The 27,837-nt window shown below is 34.5% G+C and overlaps 1 protein-coding gene and 1 non-coding gene across 2 annotated transcripts in view; one reads left to right on the top strand and one right to left on the bottom strand.

Moving 5' to 3' along the window:
• LOC137402640 (ankyrin repeat and MYND domain-containing protein 1-like) overlaps positions 1 to 27,363 on the top strand; it is a 37,325-nt gene extending 9,962 nt beyond the window's left edge. The window contains exons 7-22 of the mRNA XM_068089145.1: positions 28 to 253; positions 1,792 to 1,969; positions 4,744 to 4,905; positions 5,624 to 5,814; positions 6,974 to 7,024; positions 8,615 to 8,844; positions 11,238 to 11,409; positions 12,304 to 12,546; positions 12,904 to 13,011; positions 14,020 to 14,151; positions 15,049 to 15,156; positions 17,330 to 17,495; positions 20,774 to 20,933; positions 22,695 to 22,849; positions 25,633 to 25,787; positions 26,882 to 27,363. Coding sequence (XP_067945246.1) covers positions 28 to 253; positions 1,792 to 1,969; positions 4,744 to 4,905; positions 5,624 to 5,814; positions 6,974 to 7,024; positions 8,615 to 8,844; positions 11,238 to 11,409; positions 12,304 to 12,546; positions 12,904 to 13,011; positions 14,020 to 14,151; positions 15,049 to 15,156; positions 17,330 to 17,495; positions 20,774 to 20,933; positions 22,695 to 22,849; positions 25,633 to 25,787; positions 26,882 to 27,028 — 2,584 coding nt within the window. The 3' untranslated portion in view covers positions 27,029 to 27,363. The remainder of the gene's footprint in view (positions 1 to 27; positions 254 to 1,791; positions 1,970 to 4,743; positions 4,906 to 5,623; positions 5,815 to 6,973; positions 7,025 to 8,614; positions 8,845 to 11,237; positions 11,410 to 12,303; positions 12,547 to 12,903; positions 13,012 to 14,019; positions 14,152 to 15,048; positions 15,157 to 17,329; positions 17,496 to 20,773; positions 20,934 to 22,694; positions 22,850 to 25,632; positions 25,788 to 26,881) is intronic.
• On the bottom strand, positions 21,485 to 21,557 carry Trnar-ucg (transfer RNA arginine (anticodon UCG)). The gene has a single exon. It is a non-coding gene; the product is annotated as a tRNA-Arg (tRNA).
• Positions 27,364 to 27,837: the final 474 nt, after the last annotated feature.

Genomic DNA, 27,837 nt, shown 5'->3' with positions numbered 1-27,837 from the left:
TAAATCTAAGTCTATACTGCATGATAGGCACAGAAAGACAGAAAAAGAGCTTTCATTTAGTATAAAACCGTTTGAAGAAGGAAACAGGGATGCCTTCAAGTCTTCTGCTGGATCATTAGAACAGAAGTCAAGAGAGCTCATTGAGGCCTCCCTCAATGGCAACAAAGATGTTGTTCAGAACCTCTTACTAACTGGAGAGTTGTCTCCTGATGTATCAGATTGCTCAGGATTCACCCCTCTGCAGGCAGCAGTGGTAAGGGGCGGTAGATATATAGAGGTGATGTTGTTGCTGCACATTACTTCAATGGTAAACAAGTGCATTTTCAGCTTAGAAATCAAATGTTCTATATGACAAAACATAGTTGCCAGATACAGTTGCCAGATACAGTTGCCAGATATAGTTGCCAGATACAGTTGCCAGATACAGTTGCCAGATATAGTTGCCAGATACAGTTGCCAACTCACAATTAAACCTGCTTTGAAGGTTAATAAATAAACTCGTAGTTCCTAGCTTCTGAGGTCTTTCTGTAGCATTGTACTTCACAGGCAGTGAATTATCTTCATCACACTTTGCAATTCACGATGAGTTTTTACAAATTTGCTACACAAGCATAAAACAAGAATGTCAAAAAAGATTGATTTTTCCAACATTATGAAATAGTCATGATCGAAAAAAATGATTTTTCTCAAAAAAAATGCTGCTTTAAATTGATAGTTTAAATCATTTGATTTTTAGTGCCACCCTTGATCCGACCAAAAGTGAAAGTTCTGACTTTCATTTAGCGGTCATTTTTGTATTTGTTTATAATTGTGAGTTAAAAGTGGCTGGTTTCTACCCTAAAAGATTTAGGATACAAAATAAATTTGCGCAATTGCAAGAACACCAGCAGAAAGTAAGTCAGCTTGTTAATTCTGATTAAAAACAATGATTCTGATTACGAGTTGTCTTCTGTCTTATGTAAGATATTTCATTATAAATTTACTAGTTGAGGCAACCAGAAAATTTTTTTATCTCTTTGCAATTATTTTAAGGTTACCTTTAACTTTTTCTATAGGTATTTACCCATTATCTTTAGCATCAGTTACAACCTGGTAAAGGCTCCCTAAAATAAAGTTTTTCAAACAGAACTTTAGCTGGTAGGCTCAATACTGTAGCAACTTTCTATCAAACCTACATTATAATTAGTGTATTTGTTGACTGACTCGGTGTTGCACATGCAAATGTGATAAACCTTTTTTAACAGTTTTCATATAAGTCTTCAAAAAACCTCATAAATATAGACAGAAACAGTTGCTTTATTTATTCTTTATGGTCAGAGTTTTCTCAGTCAGTCACAGCAGCAAATACTCCTTTGAGGGTCAAGGTCGCATTTTCATAGATAACATGCTTGTTTTGCTAAAACACGCTTCTGCTGCAATTCATCTAAAGATTTTCTAATTTATGAGTCATTTTTTACCTATTTCTAGAGTGCGTTATTGAAGTACCAGCCTCAACAGGCAAAAGGTTCTTAGGCTAGACAAACTAAACAAACAATAATTAGTTGTAAGTTCCTAGTTATAGTTACTTTAGTTACAAGTTTGTCGCAGTTAGCTTTGTTGCTTTTAGTGCTACCAAACATTTAGCAACAGTAAGAGTTATACTCATTTTGTGTGCCGACATAGCAACAATTGTCATAGCAACACAGCAACAATTTTTAGCCGTAATATAAAATCACTCATCACAACAAAAACCTTGTAGAATGAGAACCTTACTCAACATCGGGCATAGCATGTTTGTTGGCTGTTTTGCAGACTAACTGTAACCAGGCCATAATCAATATGCTGCTAGATGCTGGTGCAGACGTGAACAAGCTAAATGATGAGGGGTTGTCTGCTCTCGCTCAATGTTTTGTCTACTATTACCCAGTTGATTCATTCAAAGAAAATATCGCCGAGAAGGAATATTTGATACCAAAAACTAATGGATCAGGTAAGTTAGTCTGGTGAATAACAATAGAGTTGCTTTATTTTGAGCCGCATTATTAATAATATATAATAATACTAATAATAATCGACTAACTTAGGATTGGCTAACATCCTTAGAAGGTCTTGATCATCCCAACCTAGTGAAACTGAGTCGATGAAAAAAAAGAACACCAGCTTAAGCTGTGATAAAAACTAGGATAATAATAATAATGATAAAAATAGTAAGGATAATAATAACATCATTGCAACACACCAAGGAAATATGTAGATGATAGCAGATTTTGGTGGTGCGATAAGAACAAGGCCTCAACAGGCTATACGTTGACAGTAATAATAATAATAATAATAATAACCCCCTGGCCCTTCGCTAAGGTGGGGACTCACTAACAATCAACTTTAAAGGTTGTGATAAAACACTACATTAGTAGTAGTAATGATGACAATGATAATATATGTACAGCTAGACATTGAAATACAAAGTTAATCTATCACAAAACTATTTTCGTATGTCAAAACTGTTGCATGTTAAAGAAATATTCACATAATAATACACAGTAATGTAAGTCATTAAATTTGCTCTAAGCCCTAAAAATGCTACTTAATATTTCAGTTTTTACATGAAGCATTAAAAACCACATAGCCTAAATAGGGGAATAGGCAAATAGCTAAAAGAACTTTTTACAAATCAGAGATGTTTAACAAAGAGAGCTGAGTAAATTCTTAGTATAATACAGTGTAGATATAGTGTAGATACATGTATAGTGTAAATATAGTGTTGATATAGCGTATATACAGAGTAAATATAGTGTAGATATAGTGTTGATATACATGTAGTATAGATATAGTGTTGATATAGCATATATACAGAGTAAATATAGTGTAGATATAGTGTTGATATAGTGTAGATATAGTGTTGATATGGTGTAAGTATAGTGTAGGTATAGTGTTGATATAGTGTAGATATAGTGTAGATATAGCCTTGGTATAGTGTAAATATAGTGTAGATATAGCCTTGATATACATGTAGTATAGATATAGTGTTGATATAGCATATATACAGAGTAAATATAGTGTAGATATAGTGTTGATATAGTGTAGATATAGTGTTGATATGGTGTAAGTATAGTGTAGGTATAGTGTTGATATAGTGTAGATATAGTGTAGATATAGCCTTGATATAGTGTAAATATAGTGTAGATATAGCGTTGATATACATGTAGTATAGATACAGTGTTAATATAGCGTATATACAGAGTAAATATAGTGTAGATATAGTCCGCCATGTTTTGAATTAGTTCATATAATAAAAATCTTAAGCTGTGTTCACATGAGTAACAGGTTACAGACACTCTAAGCATAATCAGCTCTCAACTATGCTATTATGTCCTTCTGTCTGCTTCTTATATAAAACCCTCTCACCATAAAAGGATATACTATGTATTACTAGGATATGTACTCCTGCAACACCCATTTTAATACCAGTTGGAATCAGGCAATAGGTGAGCTAGTAAAATAATGTAGATATTACATCTGGCAATCTCTGCGTTAGTCATTTGATAAAAGCAGCACATTTTAAGAATCTCTTGAACAATGTTCTAAAAGTTTTGCTATATAATTTATGGATATGGTAAAAGTTTGTATAGCGTATAGTTTGTAAAGAAGAATAACTTTCATAGTTTTGCTACGTGAATATAAGTATATAAATTTAAACTAGCTGTGCTTCCCGGCGTTGCCCGAGTATTAAAAATCAGTTTTTAAAGAATGAGAAGTAATGAGAGTTATCTGCCACTTGCTGATAGCCTGGCACATTGCCAATGGAAAATTTCAGTAAGCTTCATAATAATAGCTAGGGCTTCTAATGACCGTATGGCATGACGCAAATATCATGACTGCGTCATGGTATTTGCTCTCATATACCGACATATAAGGCATAGCTAGTCTATCAATCTCTGTGGCCGAATCGGTACTGCGTTGGACTGGTGAATAGGAGGGTGTGAGATCAAATCTTCTTCGGTATGGATTCTTTATTCCAGGATTATTTATTCCAAGATTTTAATAATAGTTATAGCTGGACATACTGAAAACAGACTTTGAGAAATATATACATAGTTAGCAAATTTTTTTCCCATTATATCAAAAATATATGCAGGCCCTATATTTTTTTACATTATCTAAACCAAATATATAATAGCAAAATATATACATGTTTTGCTATTATATATTTTTTTATATCTTTTAATATGTATATAATATTTTTCGATGTTCTCGATAAAGGAGAATAATTGTACAAAGTTTGTAATTAGAAACCTACTTGTTAACTATGTGCTGCTCTTATATCTTCCTGCGTTTGTTCTCTCTGTTAAGACTGTCTTCCTTTCTCTGCATGTGTTCAGTGGATGAATACGGTTATATTGAGGTGATTGCCATCCAGTCAGTCAATGCAGATGAGTTCTTTTATCACTATGTGAGACGAGACAGACGCAGTTTGTTTGTCACGAGTTCCGGATCAATCACTAGCATTTCCCAAGGTCGACAAATCGCTGACTTACCTTAGTTTATTATTTTGTTGCTGCTGTTTATACTGTTATCTTTGTTTCTATCAGTCTAATAGTTCTACTAACATATACACTTCTAACTTAATATATATAGAAGTGTCTTTATAATTGTTTTATTTTATTTTAGTACTAAAAATCTAATAACATATTATGGTAAAGAGGTATTAAAAACAAAAAATGTTTCTAGAAATTAGCCTAAGTTCTGTTCTATGCATGTTTGTAGCGTTGGTTTTAAGTAATTCAATAAACAAGATTTCATCAAAAGACCAGCTTTCACAACTAAACCCAGAGGAGGACCTGGTAAAAAATAAGGCACCATCCCCTACTATGAGAGACTCAGGCTTTGCATCTAGAAAAGACCAACAGAATCTTCCACCAGCTTCCGGTATGTTTTAAGGACCATGATTTCATAATACTTAATTGTACATGTACAGCTAGTGGAGCGGGAGTTGTCCTTTCACTCTGAGTAGCAGTTATAGCACAAAAATCATGATTAAATTTTTCAAATTTGCAGTAGATGTTCATACATGTAATTTTTTCTTATAAATAATGTTAATCAATAAAAATTCAGTATTTAAAATAGATTAAATTTACGCTTTACACTTACATTACACTTAAGCTCACTTGACCTCTATTACATGTGAAACTAGGTCAGAATTCCTCCGCTGTAACTTGTATAATGGGGAATTTGGGAGGATATTGGGCATTCTTGGCTTCATTTGCTGCTAGTGAGTGATTAAAAAATGCAAGTTCCGTTTTCAGGTTAACCAGCACCATCTTTAAACGTTTAGTATTTTACATTATATATTTAAAAAACTATCCATGCTATTATCTGTTATGACTATCTTTTTTATGTATTATTCATATTCATTATTCATTTATTATATTATTTAAATAAAAATATTTAATTGTTTTCAATCTGGAAAATAGCTGTTCGACTAGTTTAGTAGAGTGATGGTAAAATAAAATGAAATGGTAAACTAACAATTTTAGGATTGAAGCATAAGTCTAGGTCATTTTTGTAAAAATCCTTAAATAAACAAAGCTTCATGTGAAACAGGATGTGATAAATTACGCAACATTCTTTTTTGAAAATTTGATAGAGGCTGGAACCAGTTCAGCTGTGACTACCACATCAGAAGAAATGACCGGCGCAGCTGGATCTCAGGCTATGAGTCAGATGGCTACTCCGAACCCAAGTGAAAGATATAAAAGCCCCTCCGCAATATCTCACATTACTGGCAACACCAAAGAGATCAGCGAGCCTGATGGCCTTTCCACTGACGAAGAAGAGGTGAGCAAACTCTTCAAGCTAGGTTTTCTACATTCAAAAAGTTTGAAATAAAATTATAGTTTTTTACTCTATTACATAACTACTACATGAAAGTTTTGTCTAAATAAATTTTGTAAACTTCATGTTGGAAGTATGTAGAGTAGTCTGGAGTCAGGTTTTCTAATAGATGTAAATAACTTTATGATAGTCAGGTTATCTAATAGATGTAAAGTACTTGCTGATAGTCAGGCTCTCTAATATATGTAAATAAAATATTTGGGAAAAATCCGAATCATTTTATAATTTTCTAGTAAATTTTGTTTTCATCAGAATTGCTAAGAGCATCTTGTAGATTAGTAAAGCTTTGTATTTCCCATAATAAATATTTGTATTCCATATTTGTTTCAAACAAGAAACTTATGAGTTTAACAATTATACATACATGTATCAGTGATGTAGTGCTAACCTTTTTGTAACCATAACTGTAAAGTTGAGACAAGTGGATGTAAGCACCAAAAGTCGCAACGCGACTCCACCGCTATGTAGTGGTAGTCAGAACAGCTGGGAGCCCAGTGGGCGCTGTAAGCCACCAGTGGGGTCCGGGGCGAAGCCCTAGCCGCCAAAGCCTACAGGGCTTTAAAATCATGCATATGATATGAGAAATGAGCACATCTGTAGTAATAAATAAGTTGAGAAAATAATAAAAAACAATGCTTTGGTCCTTGAGTACAAATGCTGACTGCTATTGGTTTGTGTAATCTGATCTTAGCCTTTGTGTGTAGACAACCAATTAGGATCACTATCTTGTCATGTTACATGAATATTACATCACTGTATTGTACTGTATGCTGCTTTTATATTGAATGGCCATATAAGGTCGACTATAACGGCATTAGTGTACTTGAATCAATGAAATAGAGCTATAATATACCTTGAGAATTGGTTAAGTCTAAAAAATTTTAACCCTAACTATAGTTATACTTGAAAAACACAAAAAATTTCTAACCATAACTTAGTTAGGGAGAGTTAGGCTAGCACTACACCACTGACATGTATGTTTACCCAGAATATACACAACTGATATTCCTATCATATAAGCCTATCATGCCAATACATGCTATCTTTATATAACATAATGTAAGCCTAACAATATGTCAAACTAGCCATGTTGTCTTTTTAGAAAAACAGGAAGCGTCTGAGCATTTCAACAAATAGGTTGACTAAACCTCGAGTTAGTCTGCGTGTCTTGAACACAAACGTATGACCTCGTTTCTTCCTTTGTCTCGTTGCTTCCGTCTTTCCCATTTGCTCATTTCTGTTTGCTCGCTTCTGCTCGGTTTTCTTTTCAGCTTTAAATTTAGTTGGCTAGTTTTCATAGACATCTGTTATTACTGTCAAATTAGTTAGTTTAGTAGCAAACATTACAACTTCGCTGGGTGGTAGTTTTTGACTTATATTCCCAAAGTTCAAACAATGTTTTTGCTAAACCTTGTCAAGCAATCTATGTATATGTCTGTCAATTCTTCACCAATGAGCTTATAAAAATGCTTTTTTTGAAACACTAACCACCTGCAATGCTTTGAAATTTCACTTTTGTCTAAAAATAAATAAAAATCTAGTTGCATTGAGTTATGACATCTCTAAGAAAAGCAACTCTATGAATTTATCACAATTAAAAGTTAGCAACAAAGGTTTGCATAGATCATTGACAAGTTGGCATTTTTTCAGGCCTACATTGATGTCTCTGTACTTTAATTTATTTTCTATTAGGCAGAAGTTGTCTTCTCATGAGTGTTTGCTAAAAAACTCAACTTTATTTATATCTGCGCGGTAATTCACAGTCAGGTTTAAGCTTCAGAGTGCTGGTTATAAATTGTTTTTCTATTTTTCTAGAAACTTGCTTTCCATATTTCTGATAAATGAAGAAGGTTAAGGAAGGACAATTCTTGTCCTGTATTTAATCTGTCAAACGTTTTCAATGTACGAAATAGATATGAAGTTTATTGTTACTAGCCAATAAAAAAAATTTTAATTTAAAAAAAAACTAGTGAAGTAAAGTTATGAATATTGAAAGAAAAAGCTTGTAAACTGACAAGGTGTTGATGTCTGGTAGGAGGTGTAGCAGATTTGTTGGGGGAATAGGAATGTAATAGATGGTCAGGCAGAATGCAGATATGATCTGAGTATTTTAAACAAAAACTATTTACGTACACAGTTAGCTCATCAGATTTAAGGACATTCAGACGCTGATCGTAACTGATGGCTTTGTACCTTCTCATACTCACTGTCAGTTTTCTTTGTTAGTGAGCTTCTTTTGAAATCAATTGTTAGAATTTAAATGAATATTTAAAATTACGAATAATTGATATATATCATCATTTATGTTATAGATAATACTAATGTGATTTTGTGTTGCTTTATTTGTATAATGCCAGTAGAACATGTTGTTCAGAATGTTTTTTGCACATTTAGAGAAAGCAGTCAAAAACTTTGATTTATGAAGTCCTGTTTTTCTTACCTAAGACTTTGAGAGGAAGATGCTATTTTACTGTAAACTATATCGGCTGGATCTATGAAACAAGTTAAACAATCGAACATTATTATTAGCAAATGAAAAAATTTGATGTCTAACACTTTTCGTTCCATAGTTAACTATGGTTAAATTGCAATTATTTGTGATTCTTTTGTTGACTTACATTACTTGTTTTTACATTACATTATTTTGTTGACTTACTTGTTCCTGAAAACAGTAACTTACATAAACAAAATTGTTTTGTCAAATAGACAGTTTATTATTTCCATTATGATCGGAATATTTCAGGATGAGATCAGTGTGCTCTCCTCTCAAGCGATGTCTCAAATATCAAATAATGATGACATGTTCCACTCCGACGCACGTGTGTTAAACTATAGTATTAAGGTCAAGGACAAAGAAGATCTTATTGACAGATGCGCGACGGCACTCAGTCACAATGATATGGTAACTAAACGAGATGATGGGTCTGCAAATAGTACAGAGAGAACACGACTTCTTGCTAAAAGAAAAGCCATGTAAGTAGAGTTTATTAATACCTCGAAGCCTTATCTTGTATATACAAGAGAATCTCCTGATGCTAGACTGTACTAATGACGTTCTATCAACTGTGAATGTACTTAAGATAGCACAACTCCTTTTGAACTAAATATCATATTGAAACTCCAAGCTTATAGAGCTCAATAATTAAAACAGATATCAAATAGAGTAAATAGTTTTTTCATCACGTTTTTACACTTTCAATAAAGTGATGTTTAAGAGATAACTGAAGGCGCTTAATGTACATCAAGTCCGATAGAGTGTGTATATTTGTTAGGAATAAAAAAAACCAATAGTTTTAAGTGTAAAGTTCTTGTTGCTAGGGAAAAGCGTTTTTAGTAGTGTTTAATCTTTATCTTCATTACTAGGAGTTTCAATCAATATGTCATAGGAAACTAATGTTCTGACGGCAGCCATTTTTCATTTCTCGGTCGGTTAGTGCTGCGCTAAGTGCTATGTTGGTGATATCTCATTAACTAGTAACCTAATTAACTTTAAAACCTTAGAATTAGACTTGAATTATATTACGCACAAAGTGACCTAAAATACATAATAATTTGTAAGCCAGAAGTGCAGAAATACAAAGTGACACAAGGCAGTTGAGTTCACTCAGTAGGATCTGATGCGAAAACAACTCCCCGATCATCTAAAACCAATTTTTCAAAGTCAAACAGATTCCTTGTAAAAAGTTTGCACGTTATTATTTTGAGAATAGAACCTGTTTTCTTACTTTTGTGTTATTTTTCTAGGTCAATGCTAGTATTCATCTTGTATTGACAATATCTGAGAACTCACCGGCAACAGTGTTCTAAGGAATGCGAGCTAATATATATTGTATAGATATATTTCAATATATCTATATTGATATATATCTATACCATATATTGCTAGTTACATTCACTGTGTTTCCATGCTTCAAATAAGTTCGAAGTGGCCTGCTGGTGAACTCGCACCCTACCACTTCAACTAGTCATGAATTAAAATTTTGACTTCAAAGTTCATGACCTTACACTTCACGTTTCTTGCATTAACTTAAAATACTATTTTATGTTGAAAAGTAGCACATGTAGCACAGAGTAGCGCAGTAGCTATTTTAGAGAGAAATTTTTGCATCTACTCACATGTTTGAAAGTGGCTATCCCACTGTTGCATTTTTCGTAGTCATTGTTATAACAATTAAAAGCGATAAAATCATTTAAAAACAATTGTTATTAAACAAAACCACTGTTATTAAACACAAGTATTTATACATGTATGTTCACCAGATTTCTCAATGTTGGATGACTCCAGACTGTAGTTTGTTATTAAATGACCTCTTGTTTCCCAGGCTACCAAGCACAGTAATAAATTTTACTATAAGAGCCGTGTTTATCAGTCTGTTTGAAGCTACACTCAATGTTAGAAAAATATTGCTTTTGGCGGCATTCGAACTCACAACATTTGGTAGACCGACACTCTACTACCTGCTCCCATCAACCACTTTGTCACATGTGATTTTTGCTTTCGGTAATTGAGTAATTTTGCACCTAGCAATCTTTCATTGCACATTAGACTGCCAGGGAACTAGTACATTAATGATACAAAACAATGCCAGGGATATTTGGCTGGCATCTTGACAAAGCATCAATCAGCCGTTTTATGTCATGTTTGACATTGGGTGGGTTAAGTGCCCACTCGATCTTTTCTCAAGTCGCTGAAACTAGTCATTTGAAAATATATTTGCTCATCGTGCAAATGACCTTGAGACTTTTTAAATAGTTTTGTAATGTACATAATTAGCACAAATAGATCTTAGATCTTTCATAGCTTATGAGCACGTCTAGTACCGGGCGACCATCTACAAAGAATTATGCAGCTCATTTACTAGTTTTAATATTGGTGTCACCAGATCATTTTCATTTTCTCTTCTCATTTTCTGTTCTGGCTGTTATACACACTCAAGTCAACATTTTGTAAAAACAGGTGATGAAATTAATGCAAAGCATAGCAACAACAAAACAATTCATGATAATATAAAAAGGTTTACTTGATAACTATGGTAACCTCATTGACATCACTAGGATCATAGCAATTACATCAAAGAGCATTAACTAGAAGTGATGCCAACCGCACACGTCTATTATTTTTACATTTTCTTTAGTGAGCATTACTTTAAAAGTCAATGTGAAGCCATGATGTCACATCACATATGTACATATACATTATACATGTATGTATATACATATATATACATACATGTACATACATACATACATACATACATACATACATACATACATACATACATACATACATACATACATACATACAAATATTTCTAGTTTGAGGAGCAGTGAATAGAGTGTTAAAAATATTGTTAATCTTATGAAAGGAAAAATGAGCGGTGGGAGACGATGAAGCTGTTGCTGAGACGTGGAGCCAACCCAAATGTTTGCTCAGTTCCAATGCCCGCTCTTGTATTTACTATTAAGGCAGGGGATATGGAAGCAACTAAACTCCTCCTACTTAAAGGTGCTGATGCTAACCTCAGGCTACCTGAGAAGGTAACTCCTTTAATAGTCATATTGTTGTGATTGTGTCTTTAAACGGTCTGGACTTTCTGGTAGAAACTTTTTGGTGCCAGATTTTTTAGGACTGCTTTTTTTACACCAAAGAAATGATTTATGCATATATACAGTAAATAAATAACACGATGATAATAACAACAAGAAAATGTAAAGAAACATTAAATTATTTATAAAACTTCACACATAATACCTTTTTATACAAAACACATTAAAAAAATTAATTTTCATGTTCAGATCGCCATCATTTGATTGAAGGATCTTGTCAAATACATAAATGTAGCCATTATGTGCAAATTTCGCTTGTCCACTTTTACTTGAAGTTTGTTGACCCATAAGTCTCAACTGAGGATGGATAAATTCTGATGAAACAAAAAGTTGAACAATATACAAGTACCGATACCGCATGCAAGTGCACATACAATATACGTCTTCAGGTACAATATACAAGAACGGGTGCAATGTACCTGTACAGATACAATATACAGGTACAGATGCAATGTACCAGTTCAGGTACAAAGTACAGGTATAATACACTAGCACAGGTACAATATGGCGCTTAGGGCACCGGCTTATGATCAGTAGGTCGATGCTTCGAGTCGCATGACAATGAGTCATATGACCATGAGTCACATGACCATGGGTCTCATGACCATGATACATGACCTTCGAGTCACATGACCATCTGTGGTGTTAGAAAAGGCATGCAACCACAATCACTCCTGTACCAAATCTCATGATCACATGATCACTCTAAATCTTATACCAGGAAGAAAACAATTTGCCGTGGTGACAAAACGCCGAAAGAAGAAGATAGTGCAGTCACAGCATGAAAATCACATAACTTCATTGCTTTGATTATGTCTATTGCAGAAAGGAGGGTTGTCTCCCTTGCATCTAGCCGCAGGTACACCTGGTGAAGAAGGTATTCTCATCACTGATTACCTACTGAATGCCCTCAGTGACCCCGACGCAAGAGCAACGGCAGACAACTCCTATCTTGACCCAGATGATGAGTGTAGCAGAGACGATGAGTGGGATTTTAAGAGTTGTGAGCCTCCGTCACTCGGGAGAACTCCATTACACATCGCATGCTCAAGGGATGACGACTACGAGGTTTGTTAAAGGAGTAAAAATTAAAAAGAGACCAGAGGTTTTTATAATTGGTAAAAATTATACAACGGTGCTAGTAAGTGCATTAAGCACAAGTATCTTAACTAATGTAATGACTATTTACCCAATGAATCCATTATATTCTTTGTAGCTTAATGGTTAAGTTCATCGCCTTTAGACCTGGAGGTCCTGAGATCAAATCCAGTGCTGTGTGTGTTTTTCATGATAAATTTTAATTGGTATGACTGTACAAAAACACAATGGCAAAACACAAACTCTTAGATTTATACATGTATATATAGATTACTTTATGCACTAACTGTAAATATAGCCTCATGGCCACTTTTGGTTTGGTTTCAGAGTGCGGCGAGAATAGTCCACCTGCTGTTGGATCACAAGGCTAATCCTGACGTACTCTGCAATGGTCATTCACCTCTCTCATTAGCCATCATCAGTGGGAACGATGAGGTGAGATTGATTAGCAGGTTGCGAAAGTTTGAAGTGTCATTATGGCAGTTCTTGAAACTGGTCAGGTATATTTATGTAACATATAAATAATAATATTTTAACCTGTTGCATGCAAAATTAGACACACGATGATTCAGATTGTCTGAAAATGAACAAACAATCGTACACTCACGTTGTGGGATATCAGACATGACAACTTAACGTATCTGAGAATACAAGTGCGTGTATACAACTACATGTATACAAGTACATACACTTGCATACATGCGCGTGCATACATTACTTGTATACATGTATACATGTATACAAGTACATGTATACAAGTATATACACTTGTATACATGTGCGTGCATACATTACTTGTATGCATGTATACAAGTACATGTATACAAGTACATACACTTGCATACATGTGCGTGCATACATTACTTGTATGCATGTATACAACTACATGTATACAAGTACATACACTTGCATACATGTGCGTGCATACATTACTTGTATGCATGTATACAAGTACATGTATACAAGTACATACACTTGCATACATGTGCGTGTATACATTACTTGTATACATGTACACAAGTACATGTATACAAGTACATATACTCGTAAACATGTATATTAGTAATAATATACATAGACTTGTATGCGCATACTTGTATACAAGTATACATGCATACAAGTATACATGTGCTAGCATACAAGTACATGTATACATGTGCTTGTATACATGCACACATATACTTGTATACATTTTAAGATACGGTTTGATAATGTACCTTGGTTCGCTAAGTTTTTATAAGTTTGTATTTATAAAGGATACTTTTAATGCTGTTCAGTGTGTTATGCAAGTCATCTCACCACTCTGGTTGATAAGTATATATTATATAGTGAATATAGTCAACAGTAATAGATACACGTCCTCTCACCACTTTGGTTGATAGTATATACTATATAGTGAATATAGTCAACAATAATAGATACGCGTACAGTGATGAATTCTAGGCAATATCTGCACTCCTCAAATACAAAGCGAATCCAAGCCTCAGCTTGACACATGGGAATGGCAATGCTTTGTGCGTTGCGAGTCACACTGCATATGAACACAGGCGCTCTCCTGACGGCCGCATCGACTTGGTAAGTACAGACTAATCAGGTTTATTTATACACAAAGTTCTTTGGACTTGAGGTTTTTCAAGTTTGGTAGGAAACCTTCACTAAGTTTTTTGCACTTTTGTTTCTTAAAAGGCTAACTGTTCTCACATCAGCCTTTTCACCAGCCAGATGCGTTGGAAATCTTAGTTGGGAGAGGTTTTAGATTTTTTGAGCCAAAGAGGTATATTTTCATTGTCAAAAACTGCTTCACTGCTGTCAAGAGGAAAATTTGAAATCAGTTCAGTAAACTTTTTTTTTCGCAAAGTTTGCTGGCAGTTCAATTGATGAGTCCCAATATTTTACTAAAATCTCCAGTGCTTGGAGAGTAAGAAAGTTTCTTTAAACTTTTAAAAATTCTACAAAGAGTAGACAATTCTTTGCATCACATGATCATTTTCATCGCTCTTCATTGAACTTGAATGAAGACTTTTAGTCGATATCCTAGCAATCTTTTGGTTCATATGTTTTGTAAACGAAGCGTGAACAGTCCTGAACTTTTTACAAAAAAGTATTTGATAATTATGGTTTTATTTTTTACTCTGAATTCTTTAATTGCTGAATTCGTTCTATTAATTCCTACAGAATTTTATTGGTGTTCCAATTCAGAAACATTGTGTGGTTGTTATAGTATGAAAAGAAACTCCCTACTGGTAAGAAAACCACTTTTTTGTTTAACATATAACCTCAAGTTTGACAATTGCAACCCTTTTTTGCCATTAGCTCTTTTAACATCAAAAAGTTTATTACTTCAGAAATTACTGTAACGGAATGAAATAGCCATCTTCATATCTCATATCATTATCGCATGGTTGTGGAGTTATCTGCTCTTCAACTTGTTAATGTACTGACTTGTTCAAACTTTATGCCATACATTTGTAGATTGATAAGCTGGTCTCGAATGGAGGAGATATCTTAGCCAATATTCCAATAGGACCAAAGAAAATACAAGGGACAGCTCTTGACTACGCCTACCACATTTTCAATTTGGTAATTATAGTAGCAAAACAAGAAATTTGGTAATGATGTAATCACACGTGTATTTCTTAGTCACTATGTACTTGTGTATTGCAGTACTTAGAGGTAAGTGATTAATATTATAACATGCATGTTACTGGTTGGCTTTCTTCAGAGAATCTTCGCGGAATCATAAAATGATCGAAGGCATTGAAACTTGATTCTAGATTTTGATTCGACAACTCTACTTCCTGGTTGCTACAGTACCATATTGTTCATTTCATCGCATAGAGAAAAGTGAAATATCCCTTTGTGTTGTACCTGAAGTTAAAAAAGTGTCAGCAAAATTATTGTCAAAAATAATACTTGCTGTATTTTTAAAAATAATATAATCTTTTCTATAATAATATAGCCCGCTGTAATATTTTGTGTATTCTTAAAAATAATATAATCTTTGCGACAACAATAGTCGTGTCTATCAGGCCATTCAAAGCCACGATTGGAAGTTGGAAAAAAAAATTGCATTGTACGGGATTCAAACTCATGATGTTCAGCTAAGTAGCCCACACTTATAGCTGGGCTAATTGTCCATCTTGCAGCATATCAAATAGTTGTGTGCATTATCGCAAACCTATTGTAAAAAATACTTAATTTATTTTAAAAATAATATAATCTTTTCTATAATAATTGTGGTGAACAATACTAATAATCTGTGTATTAACGTATTATTATAGTTTTCTATGATAATAATATGTGAAGGTCACTGGCTGTTTTTGTTTTATTTGTAAGACTTTGGTAGATGTTAATCGATTAGCAACAGTTTTTTACTTGCACTTTTCTTTAACACCATTAAAATAGTGATCTACCTTAAATGTATTCTTGACTGGACTTATAGGATGTTTGTGTAGGTTTGTAGCATATTTCATATCAGTGGTTCTCAACCTTCTTCATTTTTTTTTTTTAATTTTTAATCTCAAACCATTTTGGCAGTCAGATCACCTCAAAAATCAAAAACAATCGCAAATGATAGGAAAATACCGATACTTTCTGATAAAACCTACAAAAATTTTGCACAAGTGCATTTTTAATATAGTAGTTCTTAATATTGGTTCTTTAAATATTTTTGACAAGTTAACAATTTATAACAATTGACGTCATCTGCTAAAGCAGGGGTTTTCAACCTTTTTCATTCAGTTCCCCATTATGCCTTTTCATAAACTTGATTCCCCACGCACTTTTAACTCGCATGACTAGAAACAACCAATACAAATTATAATCCCATTATATTGTACATATCTAAACATATAACAACATATTATTAATTTTTATACAGCATGCATACAACACGCAACAATACATGACATTCGACATGAGGGTGATTTGGTTTATGACTAGGTTAACTTACTATCCAATCAAAATCTGGAAGGATGTGTTCACATATATCTGAGTTCTGACTAGTAGCTCATTATTAGCAACTAGTGTTATAGATAAAACCAAAATGATGAATAATGAAACCCAAACTCACACAGCACTACAGGACATAAATTAAAAATTTAACAAACCAGACACCCCCCTGTTCCCCCTTAGTATATTCAAAATTCTCCCTAGGGGGAATTCCTCCTTGGTTGGGAACGGGAACCCCTCTTTTATATACTCTTGCTAATTGCCATAAATCATTCGTTGACTACAGTTGCATGGACTGATTTCACTAAATGGAGATTGAGTTTTCATAAGAATTATTTGACTGCGCGTGACAACTGGCAATTTCAGTTGCTGATAAATGTTAAAAACATTTGTTATACCTAATCCATATTTGTTGATTCTCTGTTATTATTTAGCCCGCTGCAATATTTTGTGTATTCTTAAAAATAATATAATCTTTGCGAAAAAAATAGACGGTGTCCATCAGTCCATTCGAAGCCACGATTGGAGGTTGGAAAAAAATTGCATTGTACAGGATTTGAACTCTTGACATTCAGCTTAGTAGCCCATACTTATAGCAGGGCTAATTGTCCGTTTTGCAGCATATCAAATAGTTGTGTGAATTCTTACTCCAAGTGCACCTACTTACTATTCACTGCACTTACTTTTGTAAACTTTTTTTTAAAGATTATTCAGTACGTGACAATGTGCATGACAATGTGCAATACAATGTTAATTGATATGAAACGAAATACTTCACACATTATTTATATTTTTTTAACAGGACCGTAGAATTGCACACATGCCTTACCATGCCCTTTCATACTCTGAAAGAGAAACCTACAATGCTCGCAGACGTCTTCTCGGCCATATGGGTGATGTCGTTCGACAAAAATGCGTTGAGCGGGAGAGAAGGAGGATTGAAGATGAAATTGCTGCAGGCAACCCTTGTATGTATAATACATACTTTATCTATATAAATCTCAGCGTCTGTCATTCGTGCACTTAGTTATAGTAAAAAGAGTTTTAGAAACAAAAAATCCTGTTTGAACTGGATTTGAACTCAAAACCTTCAGGTATGCAGACAAGTGAGCTAGCCTACTATACTATGTTTCCAACTGGCCATATGAATGATTAATTGTTCACATATTCATTACATCGGTTGAAATATTCATGCTTGACATGTTTGGGAAAATGTTATTGATTATTAACTAGCACACTTGATCGTTACACAACGTAATGATCTTATTATAGTAAAGACTTAGACTAGCTTAAGTTACTAGCATACCAAGGAAGTTACTCAAATTCATTGGGTAATTATTTTATTACACATGTAGTGCCGAGCATTCAGCTAACATATTTATATACCGTAATAACCCAAGTATAATGCTCCCCTAAGTAAGCAATATACTTGGGATATTACGGTATCTTCTTTTATTAAAGATAAACTTGCACAAAATTTTAGTAAATTTTATCAGAAAGTATCAGTATTTTTCTATTATTTGCGATCGTTTTTTATATCTGAGGCGATCTCATTAGCAGGATGTTTTAATATTGAAATCTACCAAATTTGATCCCGGTTTAAACGCTCTGATCAGGCAAAAGTACAATTATGATGTCTATAGTTGAATATAGTCTATATAGAATAGAGACACGTAGCAGTGCAACTTAAATGCATTAGCCAATATTAACTATCACAACGATAACAACTAGGGATGTCATTTCATCCGTATCTTTCTTCTGAGTGTTTTCAACTCATTTTAATAATTATTTAATAAACTGGTGTGAGTTCAAGTTTTGACCAATCACCTTATCAGTTTAATAAGAAATACGTTAGATAAAAAGAGCTTAAAACGGAAAACTCTTTTAGTTTGACCTTTGACCCGGCAACTAGCTTGTGTTCCAGCAGCCCTATTACATGCCCATCGTTGGATGAACAATCACTTGAAGGTCTTAGATTAGGTTATCCAGGTCATCGACTCCACTCAGAGACATGTCAGTCAGGTTGCTGCTGGAAATGGCATAAATCACTGTTTAGATTATAACACATGTTACAAAAGTATTCTCTGCGTCTGTCCAGGACTGGTTACATTGTAATTCTTTCCTAACTATGTCGTAGCTTTTGTACTCAAACCATAATTTAATTTATTAGGTTTAAAATTAAATTCATAGGTTTTAATTTTATTTGCTTTAAAGCGATAACAAAAATCAGTGAACATAAAATATTTAGTGTTGTAATACCGGTAGCATGTACCAGAGAATTATAGATATTCTTCTCCCCGTATCCAGTCCATCTTTCATCAATCATGGGAGAAGAATAATTTAGGCGTTGGACACACTGTAATTATATTCAACTGTTTGACACCTCTAAACACGCTGTACAGACCTCTATTCTCATTCATTAGAGCAAGTGACACGCAGGGCATGGAAACATAGCGTGTCACTATGTTTCCATGACACTGCAAATTTGAGGCAATCCACAGATTAACCGCATCATGGAATGAATTTAGTGCAAATCTGCAAGCTAAGCGAGTTTTGCTTTTGCAAAACTTTGTCGAATCCATCATGCTTGCGGATAGTGGAAACAGCACTTGCGAATGATGAGCATTAAAATATCGCCCCAGCTATTCAATTTTAAACATTTTCAATATTTTCGTCTTCCTTTTTTGATCGAGTTTCAGGGTTTGCCTCGCTAACACGAGCGTCGCTAACTACGTCACTAATTATGAACTTACGGAATACAATTCCTTACCTTTTTTCAACAAGACGCTTGAGTCAATCCGCATCATGCGAATGTGCATAGAAGCACTCTATTCGCACCGTAACACAACTCGCACACAAATCCAAACCCGCATGGTGCACATCATGGGAGCATAGGTAACACTCTACCAACCTAGCATAAGATTTTCACTCTTTCCTACAAGGATTTAATACCAAAAGCACAAACCAATTATACAACAAGCAAGAGAAGCGTTAGAAGGCATAAGCCTTACACATATATCATTAATCATCTTACACATCGTCTTCCTGTCTGGTAAGATGACTTACAGCAAGATATAGGTAATGCACAGTTTATCCCTCTTTACTCTCTAAATGCAGTTAGCTTACGAAACTAAAAGGGAAGTTTCTAGAACTTCACATGACTCCTTTGTTGTTTATTTAGTTGGTTGTTTACAACTTTGTTGTAAACTTTAGTAAACCTTAGCAATAAAATAAATTGAAAATAAAATCCACAAAAACAAATAAAACTGACTGATACAAAAATAGAAATTAAACTGACTGAGCGCACAAATAACGACATGTTTAGTCGCTGTTGTTGCCTAAGTTCTCAAGTTCTACTAAAGTTTACCGCAGAGACTGGTCTTTGGTTAAACGTTGTAATATTATTGGTTTCTACATAAATTTTTGCGCGAAATCAGTTATGATTACCAATGGAGCGACCGACATAACATCGCAACCAAGCCGCATAGACGGAAGAGAACAACTCCCTATAAGTGCAGCTGATGCATCAGGTGCAGTACGTCTTGTGACAAGCTGTTGTGTTGCTCGCCCGCTCGAGGGGGGACAACTCCGCAAAAACAACAGTTTGTCAAGACAGGCTACATGTCTCCAGGCATCAAGGATATCTTTGACTAGACTCAGACATGCCTATTCATGATCACCAAGCTATTATTTGTACAACGATGTTTTTGAAAACAAGAACAGCTTCTGCTTGCAGTAAGCTAAGAAGACATCATATTTGATCTTTGGAGGACTGATTACACAATAAAGAAGAGTTTTATGTGGATGTAGAGCTACAAATAAAATAATACGTTAATAGTTAGTATACCAATCAAGTTAACTTAAAACTTTAGAGTTAGGTTTTTAGCTATCAAGTTAAAACAGTAGTATGAACCAGAAGGGTTAGGGTTATGTCATGGCCTCTATTACATGAGCATTGCTGCGTGGCTATATAGTAGCAGTACTTTAAAAAATGTTTTCATTTTCCCATGCGCTGGTTATTATTATTTCTTCAACAAAATAGTTGTTACAGCAAAAGTATTTTCAATACATTTGAATTGATCTAAAGTTGATTTCGCCGGCAAATGCAGACAAAAGCTGTGTTGAAAATGGGTACATCGCTCAGTCCACTTCACAAACCAAGTATGATTAGCACAAACCTCTGACTCATCTATGTACTGCGTACTCTTGTTTCACCTCCAAAGTAGACCAATAAAATACTTTTTAGCCCGAAGTCCATCTGCAAGGTTTTCCTTCATGGGAACGACTGTGAGGCCAACTGCAAAAGGCAGCGATGCAACTGATGGGCCAGCTCAAGGAGAGGGAAGAGTAAAGTTTGAGGTTGCAGAAAAAGTGGGTGATAGTGGAACCATTGTTCCTACCATAAGGTAAGCAAGCTAAGTTATATCTAATGATGAGTGATTCCAGGTTGAAAATTGCGTGATGTGTCGTATTTCATTGCTCCATCTGGTTATCTGTACATAGTTTTCCTAGCCAAGTTGCTGAGATGGCTGTCTAAAGATGAAAAACAGTGATTTCATAAATGTAATGAGTAGTTATCATTTATAAAGCTGTGATTTTTCTGTTTCTAATCAGCTCAGTATACGTGCATTTAAAAAGATTTTGTTATGTCAAACAGATAGTTCAACAATTTAGTAATTTCAATAATTTTTTAAAAAGTAAGTTAAAAATATTTTGTTTGGTTGGATAAGCTTCCTGAGAGGAATAAAATTAATGGTATAATTACGAATTATTTATTTTTGAAGTATCCATTTTCAGCATATTCTTGTTGTATTTATATGATACATGCACTAGCAAACGCGCGGGTGATGGAATTGTAATGCAGTTGATGGGATTGGAATTGCAGTGGCATTCCAAATTTGGAGTACACAAATAAAGTCTGAGTCATCGATGAAAATCGTTAAAAATAAAAAGAGGCTGACCCAGATGGGACTCGAACCCACAATCTTCTGATTCGAAGTCAGACGCCTTATCCATTAGGCCACTAGGCCGCCATGAATGTCGTCGCATTATAAACAATATCATTCCGCAGTTTCCAGCTTCACGCGCGCTTGTTCATTGATTACCGTGTTAGTAGAATGCGTGTTGATGTTCTTTCAGTCAAACACCCGAATGAACTCTGGTGTATCTGATTCTTATTGAAAAAATGAGTTTTCTCCATCTATATACAGTATTTGCATTTAACCTGATGAGGTCCTTCTATCACCTGACTGTGGACGAAATATATTATATTTAAACATTATAATTTTTTACTTACATTCTGCTAGCCACAGTTCTACAGCATGTACACTGTCTCTGCAGGGAAATGGATGCTGGAGTTGTCACCATTGGTCCTTACAATCAGCATAACCAACGCCTCTCATCGCTTCTCAACGACCACGCTAAATCAGTAGTCAGGTCTCTTTCTCTTCTCTTTCACTTCTCACCATTCCCTTCTTACACCGCCTAATCTGACTTTCTGTTTTATTTACATTCAATTAGCAATTATTAGTATAGTTTGATGACGGTTTTTGACCTCAAACTATTTCAAAAATCTGTTCAGAAAGTTCTGTTTAGTATTCGAAACAAAGAAATCTCAGAGGTGTTTGAGCTCTGTGTTGTTTGGTATCTGAAAAAGGAAAAATGCAGAACTTTCTGTTTAAACTTTGATCGGTTCATGGTTTAAGACATTTAAAAACTCTTTCTATCCCTAATAAATTTTCAGCAAACCTTTTTATATAACTGTATTGATAAATTTTGCCTTTTACTGAAAGCTTTTTAATAGTGAATTTGGTAAAAGATTCAGATATACATGAATCCTATAAATAGTATGACAATTAATGAATTAGAAGTAAAACTGGCTCAAAATTTATTCAAAAATCCAAGACTTGACCTAAAAAGATTAATGTTCTGTTGCATTCTATTACTGAGAATATTAACAAGGTTATTCACATGTAAAATCATTTGAAATAATATTGTAATATTATTGCCTAACTTGAAAATTAAATATCAACCAATCATATTGTGACGGAATCTTAACTGCTTTTAACTAGATGGTTTTGTAAGAGTAAAACTAACAGTTAAATACACATCTATAAATATAATATTATTATATCGTTATTATTATAATATATATTGTAATATTACAGGAAGCCTCTATTCAAGTACTGCTATGAATGTGGACGATCAGTGAATGTACGGCTGACTCCGTGTACAAGGTGTAAGGAAGTGTATTTTTGCAGCAAGAATTGCAAGGTCAAAGCATGGAATGCTCGACACAAAGACGAATGTGTTAGGATGCAAGGTAGAGCGATAGATCTTTTGTTCGCATAATTTTGTTTTTTATTTTGTTCATTGTCTTTGTAATTTCATTCGCAGCAATTGACATTATATGCACTCATTAGCAGTGTTTCATTGTGTTGTATTGTTGTTCTTTACCTCGTTCATTTAATCAAATGTTTTCTTTAGCTTGTTTCTCTCCAACTCTATACATTACACCTAATGTAACCAACCATTGTATACTTTACATAGTATGGTTCTTAACTGTCCATTTAGCAATGCAGACCTTATAAAGTCTATCAATATAGACTCTTTGTCATCCTCTAAAACTTCCATTTTGATAAATCTCATTGTCTTGAGAATTTCATCCAAATATTCCTTCATATTATCTGATGTCGCTTAATGATGGCACTGTTTAGCCCATCATTGAGCGACACACATCTTACAACTCACACAAAAAGCAACAAACAGATATTTTACCTTTTTTTGAAAAGAACCTACCCATTTTCTGATATGATAAGCAATAGTTTGTTGTGACAGCAAAATGTGTTGAATGCTCAGTTTCGGACATGCTTTACTAAACTAGGGTGGATGTGATAACCACCCGCACTGACCGTAATTCATGTTGTTGTCTCAGTCTACGTTTTCAAAATGTGTGTCTACTGTTAATATTTGTCGTGATGGCGGTAGACTAACTGGTGAGCTGGCCAAGCAGCATGTTGCGCGTTGCCTATGTGTTGTGATAGTGGTTTTGATGGTAATATTAAGCATATACCCATGCTCTCAGGTAGAAGAAAAAAAGTAAAGACAGGAGGTTTGAAATTACCGTCTATCTCTCTGACTCTCCCTTCCCTCATATCTGTATCTTCAGCAAACTCTCTTTTACCTGTAACACAAAGCAAGTGCATCCCCGTGCCTCCTTTTACTGCTAACTAAACGCTTTTGTTGCCATGTCTAATATTTGTTTCCTGTTTGTTATTCGTCTGCAGCTTTCTCTTAGGACAACAGTAAATTTTGCTCCCAGGTTTAATACAAATTTGATGAGATTACACCATTTTTGCTTTTTGTACTGAGTATAGTCAGATTAAAACGTTACCGAATGTAATGTAGAATGTTTGTTATTATACCACCCTAAATTGACAAAGTTTCATCCGAGTAATCTTTAGACATTTAAAGATTAAAAATGGTTTGAAACTTAAATGAATATTAATAGTGCTACTGACTTGCCAACCTTTGATATTTGCCAATACGTATCATCTAATTCTTCACATTTGTAATTAAATGCAACACGGGAGTTGTTCTATCTATTAGATATTTAACATATGTTAATGGAGTTGTCCCCACTCTCCAGCAATAATAATATTGGTAGCTGTTTACTAGTTTTACTGTCACAAGTTACTCGCAGTCTCTTACAAAGAGTTTTTCAATGAAGGTTTCCATTTGTCAGCAAACTTATTATTGCAGACAAAAAGAGATTATAACTCCATTCTGATAGGTTAGCTCGCTAGTAAAGAAAATGGCTCCAGTGTTGCAACCACAAGTCTGAAGAATTAGATTTGACAAATATCAAAGATTGGCATCCTACTCAACGTTTGCCATACGTGATATACATTAGTTTGCCGCCATGATATCATATACTGCATGTTATGAAGGAATTTTTGTAGCCAGATTTAAGTCAAGCCTGCTTAAAGACTAGACACTGTTAATTTTCTTAATTACTAAGTTTTTATATATCGATAGTGTGGAGATACACGGGTGCACCAATGCCGATGCTGTAGGCTTGTTCAACAAACAGATCATATTTCCATAGGTTACTATAGTATAGTGACGGTTGTGCAACTCCTTTTGTCAATGTGGTATCTTTAAGATGTCAAGTACAAAACGGACCATTGATGATCAGAAAAAACTGCTAATTATGTCATTATTTGTTATGCACATGATACTAGGTAGTCAACAGCTTTTGCTACTTCTACTGCTGCTGCATTTACTACTATTACTACTACTATTACTACTACTGCTGTTACTCTTTCTACTATTACTACTACTATTACTACTATTGCTACTACCACTGCTACTATCGTTATTGCTATTGTTAATACTTCTACTATTACTACTACTACTAGTACTACTACTGTTACTACTACTGCTACTACTACTACCATTTCTACTACTACTGCTACTACTACTAGTACTACTAACACTACTGTTACTACTACTACTGCTGATATGATTCAACAAAATACCCTGCTCAGTGAAAACAGATCGGTTAGAGCAAAAATCTCTGCATATGAAGTAACAGGAAATCAAGACCTTGGCACATGCACAAGCGCGACGCTGTTGGTTGCTAAAGCCGTTTCCATAGCACAAAGATGGGGCATTGCCATACCTGCCAACTCTCACGCATTGGGTGTGAGACTCACGCAATCACCCCAAAGAAAAAATGAAATTGCGTGAGAAATGCGTGAGATTTTTGCCCCAATTTCCACAATTTTATATATACTATCATTGATACATCAATTGCCCCAAAACCAAATCTCACGCATTGCCCCACTCTTGGGTTGGCAGGTCTGGGCATTGCATGGGTGCTTCGATTATAAACAGCGACACTGAATCACGATAGAATGAGAGCGACACACCTTGTTCCATGATGGCATTGCATTGGGAGTGCGCTGCTACGCTATTACAGTATGGAAACTTGGTAACTATGCTGTATTAAGTTGCTCAAACGCAAAACACTAGATATAAATAACTTGAATAAGTTTTTATATATTTCCAGTTAGTGATTTCCCTCAAATTGAACTACTACAGGTTCTAAGAATCCTTCAAGAGCAGCGAGTCATGCAAAATCAGCACCAGCGAAATACGGAGGACGAGGAACAAGACTGGCTAGTGAAGATCAAAAGAGAGCAGCAAGGAATGACAAGTCTTACAATATGCTCAGACGTCCTACTGATAAAGTCTTGGTAAGGGACTGCAAGTTACTTGTAACGGTAAAAACCCATCGAATAATATAGATTTACACTAATTTTGTGTAGTCTAGTGGTGGATAATAATACTACAGTAACAAACTGAATAGTTGGGATAAACAATCGGCAATACATGGTTTTTCAGCTTTGAACTTGAATAGCTTTCAAATTTTCACCGATAGATCCCCAATATTAGTACGCTGGCAGTCTCGCGCATCATGAGAAATCATTGTGTGTAATAGATACTTCGCAGAATTATTCTTACACATGGGAAGGCAGTCTAGTGGTGCAGATGGTAAGGCGCTTTTGTGAGAATCTGAAAATATGAGTTCGACTACTGCGCAGTGCAATCTTTTTCTTAACGCTTTTAGTGTGGCTTCGGAAAGACAGAAAGATGGACGGGGCTCTTATTATAGTAAAGATATATGTTCCATATACTGATAATAATCTAATGAGTTTAATTTCATTGTGTTTTGCTCAAGTTAAACACCCTTTAAGATAGAAAACCTACAAGCATCACTAATTATCACATTGCTAATAACAAAACCTTTGCTCGATACTACCAAGTACACTTTTTTTTCGAAAGTTTGAACAACGTATTGCAATACGGTGGGTCTGAAAACAGCCATCAATGGTCAGGAAATTAGTTTTATTATTTGATGGGCTAATCCTCCGGCAAATGACTTTTCGCAATTTTCTTAAAATTTCAGTTACATTGAAAATTGCTCACTAAATGGAGATGTTAAATTTTCCTTTAAATTAGGTAATATCCATAACATCTGGATGAGAGACAAGAGATATGCTGAGATAACAAATTTAGTTTGAATTAGCCTATTAGCGGTAACATTTTTCTTTATAATGCTCGTATTCCCAAATGACACTGAGCTTGGCATTGGTTTAAAACCACATTTTGACCAATGAACAAATTCAACAATTTCGTGTAATTTTTCACAAAATTGTATGGTTTCTATCAAAAAGAATTCATGATGATAAGAGCTACATAACTTGTTTAAAGACTTCAAAGAGATAGGCGTTGTCATGAGACTAAAATTAGTTTGCCACCATTGATCTCATGTTTGTTGTACCTTCAGGTGCCACGAAAATTTTTGAGTAACAGCCAACCTAACCTAATGAATAGGCGGAATCAGCAGACGGTGAGACACGATCAAGGTGGTGGGCGGATGAGCCCCGACCTCACTCCTTACACAGGGTTTATAGATAACTACAGCTTCAACTGAAAATAAATATTCTACTGGAGATTAACGTAAGCTATGTCACCGCATAAGATAATCTTTGGAGATGAGAATTTGATGACACGTCTCTAGGAATAACCGAACCTGAGAACTCACAAACGTCTGCCATATCACACAAATGGTTTAATTTTTTATGGATTTTATCATATATTTTGAGTCATGTACGATTGTGCTAAGTTTTGAAGATTCATATGGTTTCAAGTAGTGCAAATGACTCAACTGTTTTGCGATAATCACACTTATTTGCCATACCAAAATTATAACAGATGTGTCTAATTGCAATCTCAAAGTTTTGTGTGCATCACCTTTTGAAACCATTACCCTCTTAACAGCTAGTTATATTGAACATGACAAATTTCAATTAAGCAATCTTGTACTGTATTACATATTTATTATCCGAACTAAAGTTGATTTAATACATTTCATTATATGCACAGAACCAAGTCGGTAGTCACATAAGCGTTTTATGAGCTGAACATAACCAGCGGTCGCATAAAAATGGCCTTTGAACGGCTGAGGTCTTGCAATTGTGCCTTTGATGCGCCACCCAGATAGAACACAAATCACATTGTCAGTCATCAACATCAGACCGAGCATATGTCCTCATCATTGCCATTTCATAGACTTAACTGTACATAAACTGTACCAGTTTTGATTAAATAAAGCAATGTACCTGCAGAACAAAGCCCGTAGCTGTAATTCATACTGAAACATATCATGTATAAAAATATTGCATGCATGTATTTCCAATGTTTAACACAAATTATAGGTTACTCCTTTGCTGCTTAGATATT

This window comes from Watersipora subatra, chromosome 8 (assembly GCF_963576615.1).
Source record: "Watersipora subatra chromosome 8, tzWatSuba1.1, whole genome shotgun sequence".
NCBI classification, from domain to species: domain Eukaryota; kingdom Metazoa; phylum Bryozoa; class Gymnolaemata; order Cheilostomatida; family Watersiporidae; genus Watersipora; species Watersipora subatra.
Note: the sequence above shows the minus strand (reverse complement) of the source record. Positions and strands in the feature narration are given on the sequence as shown.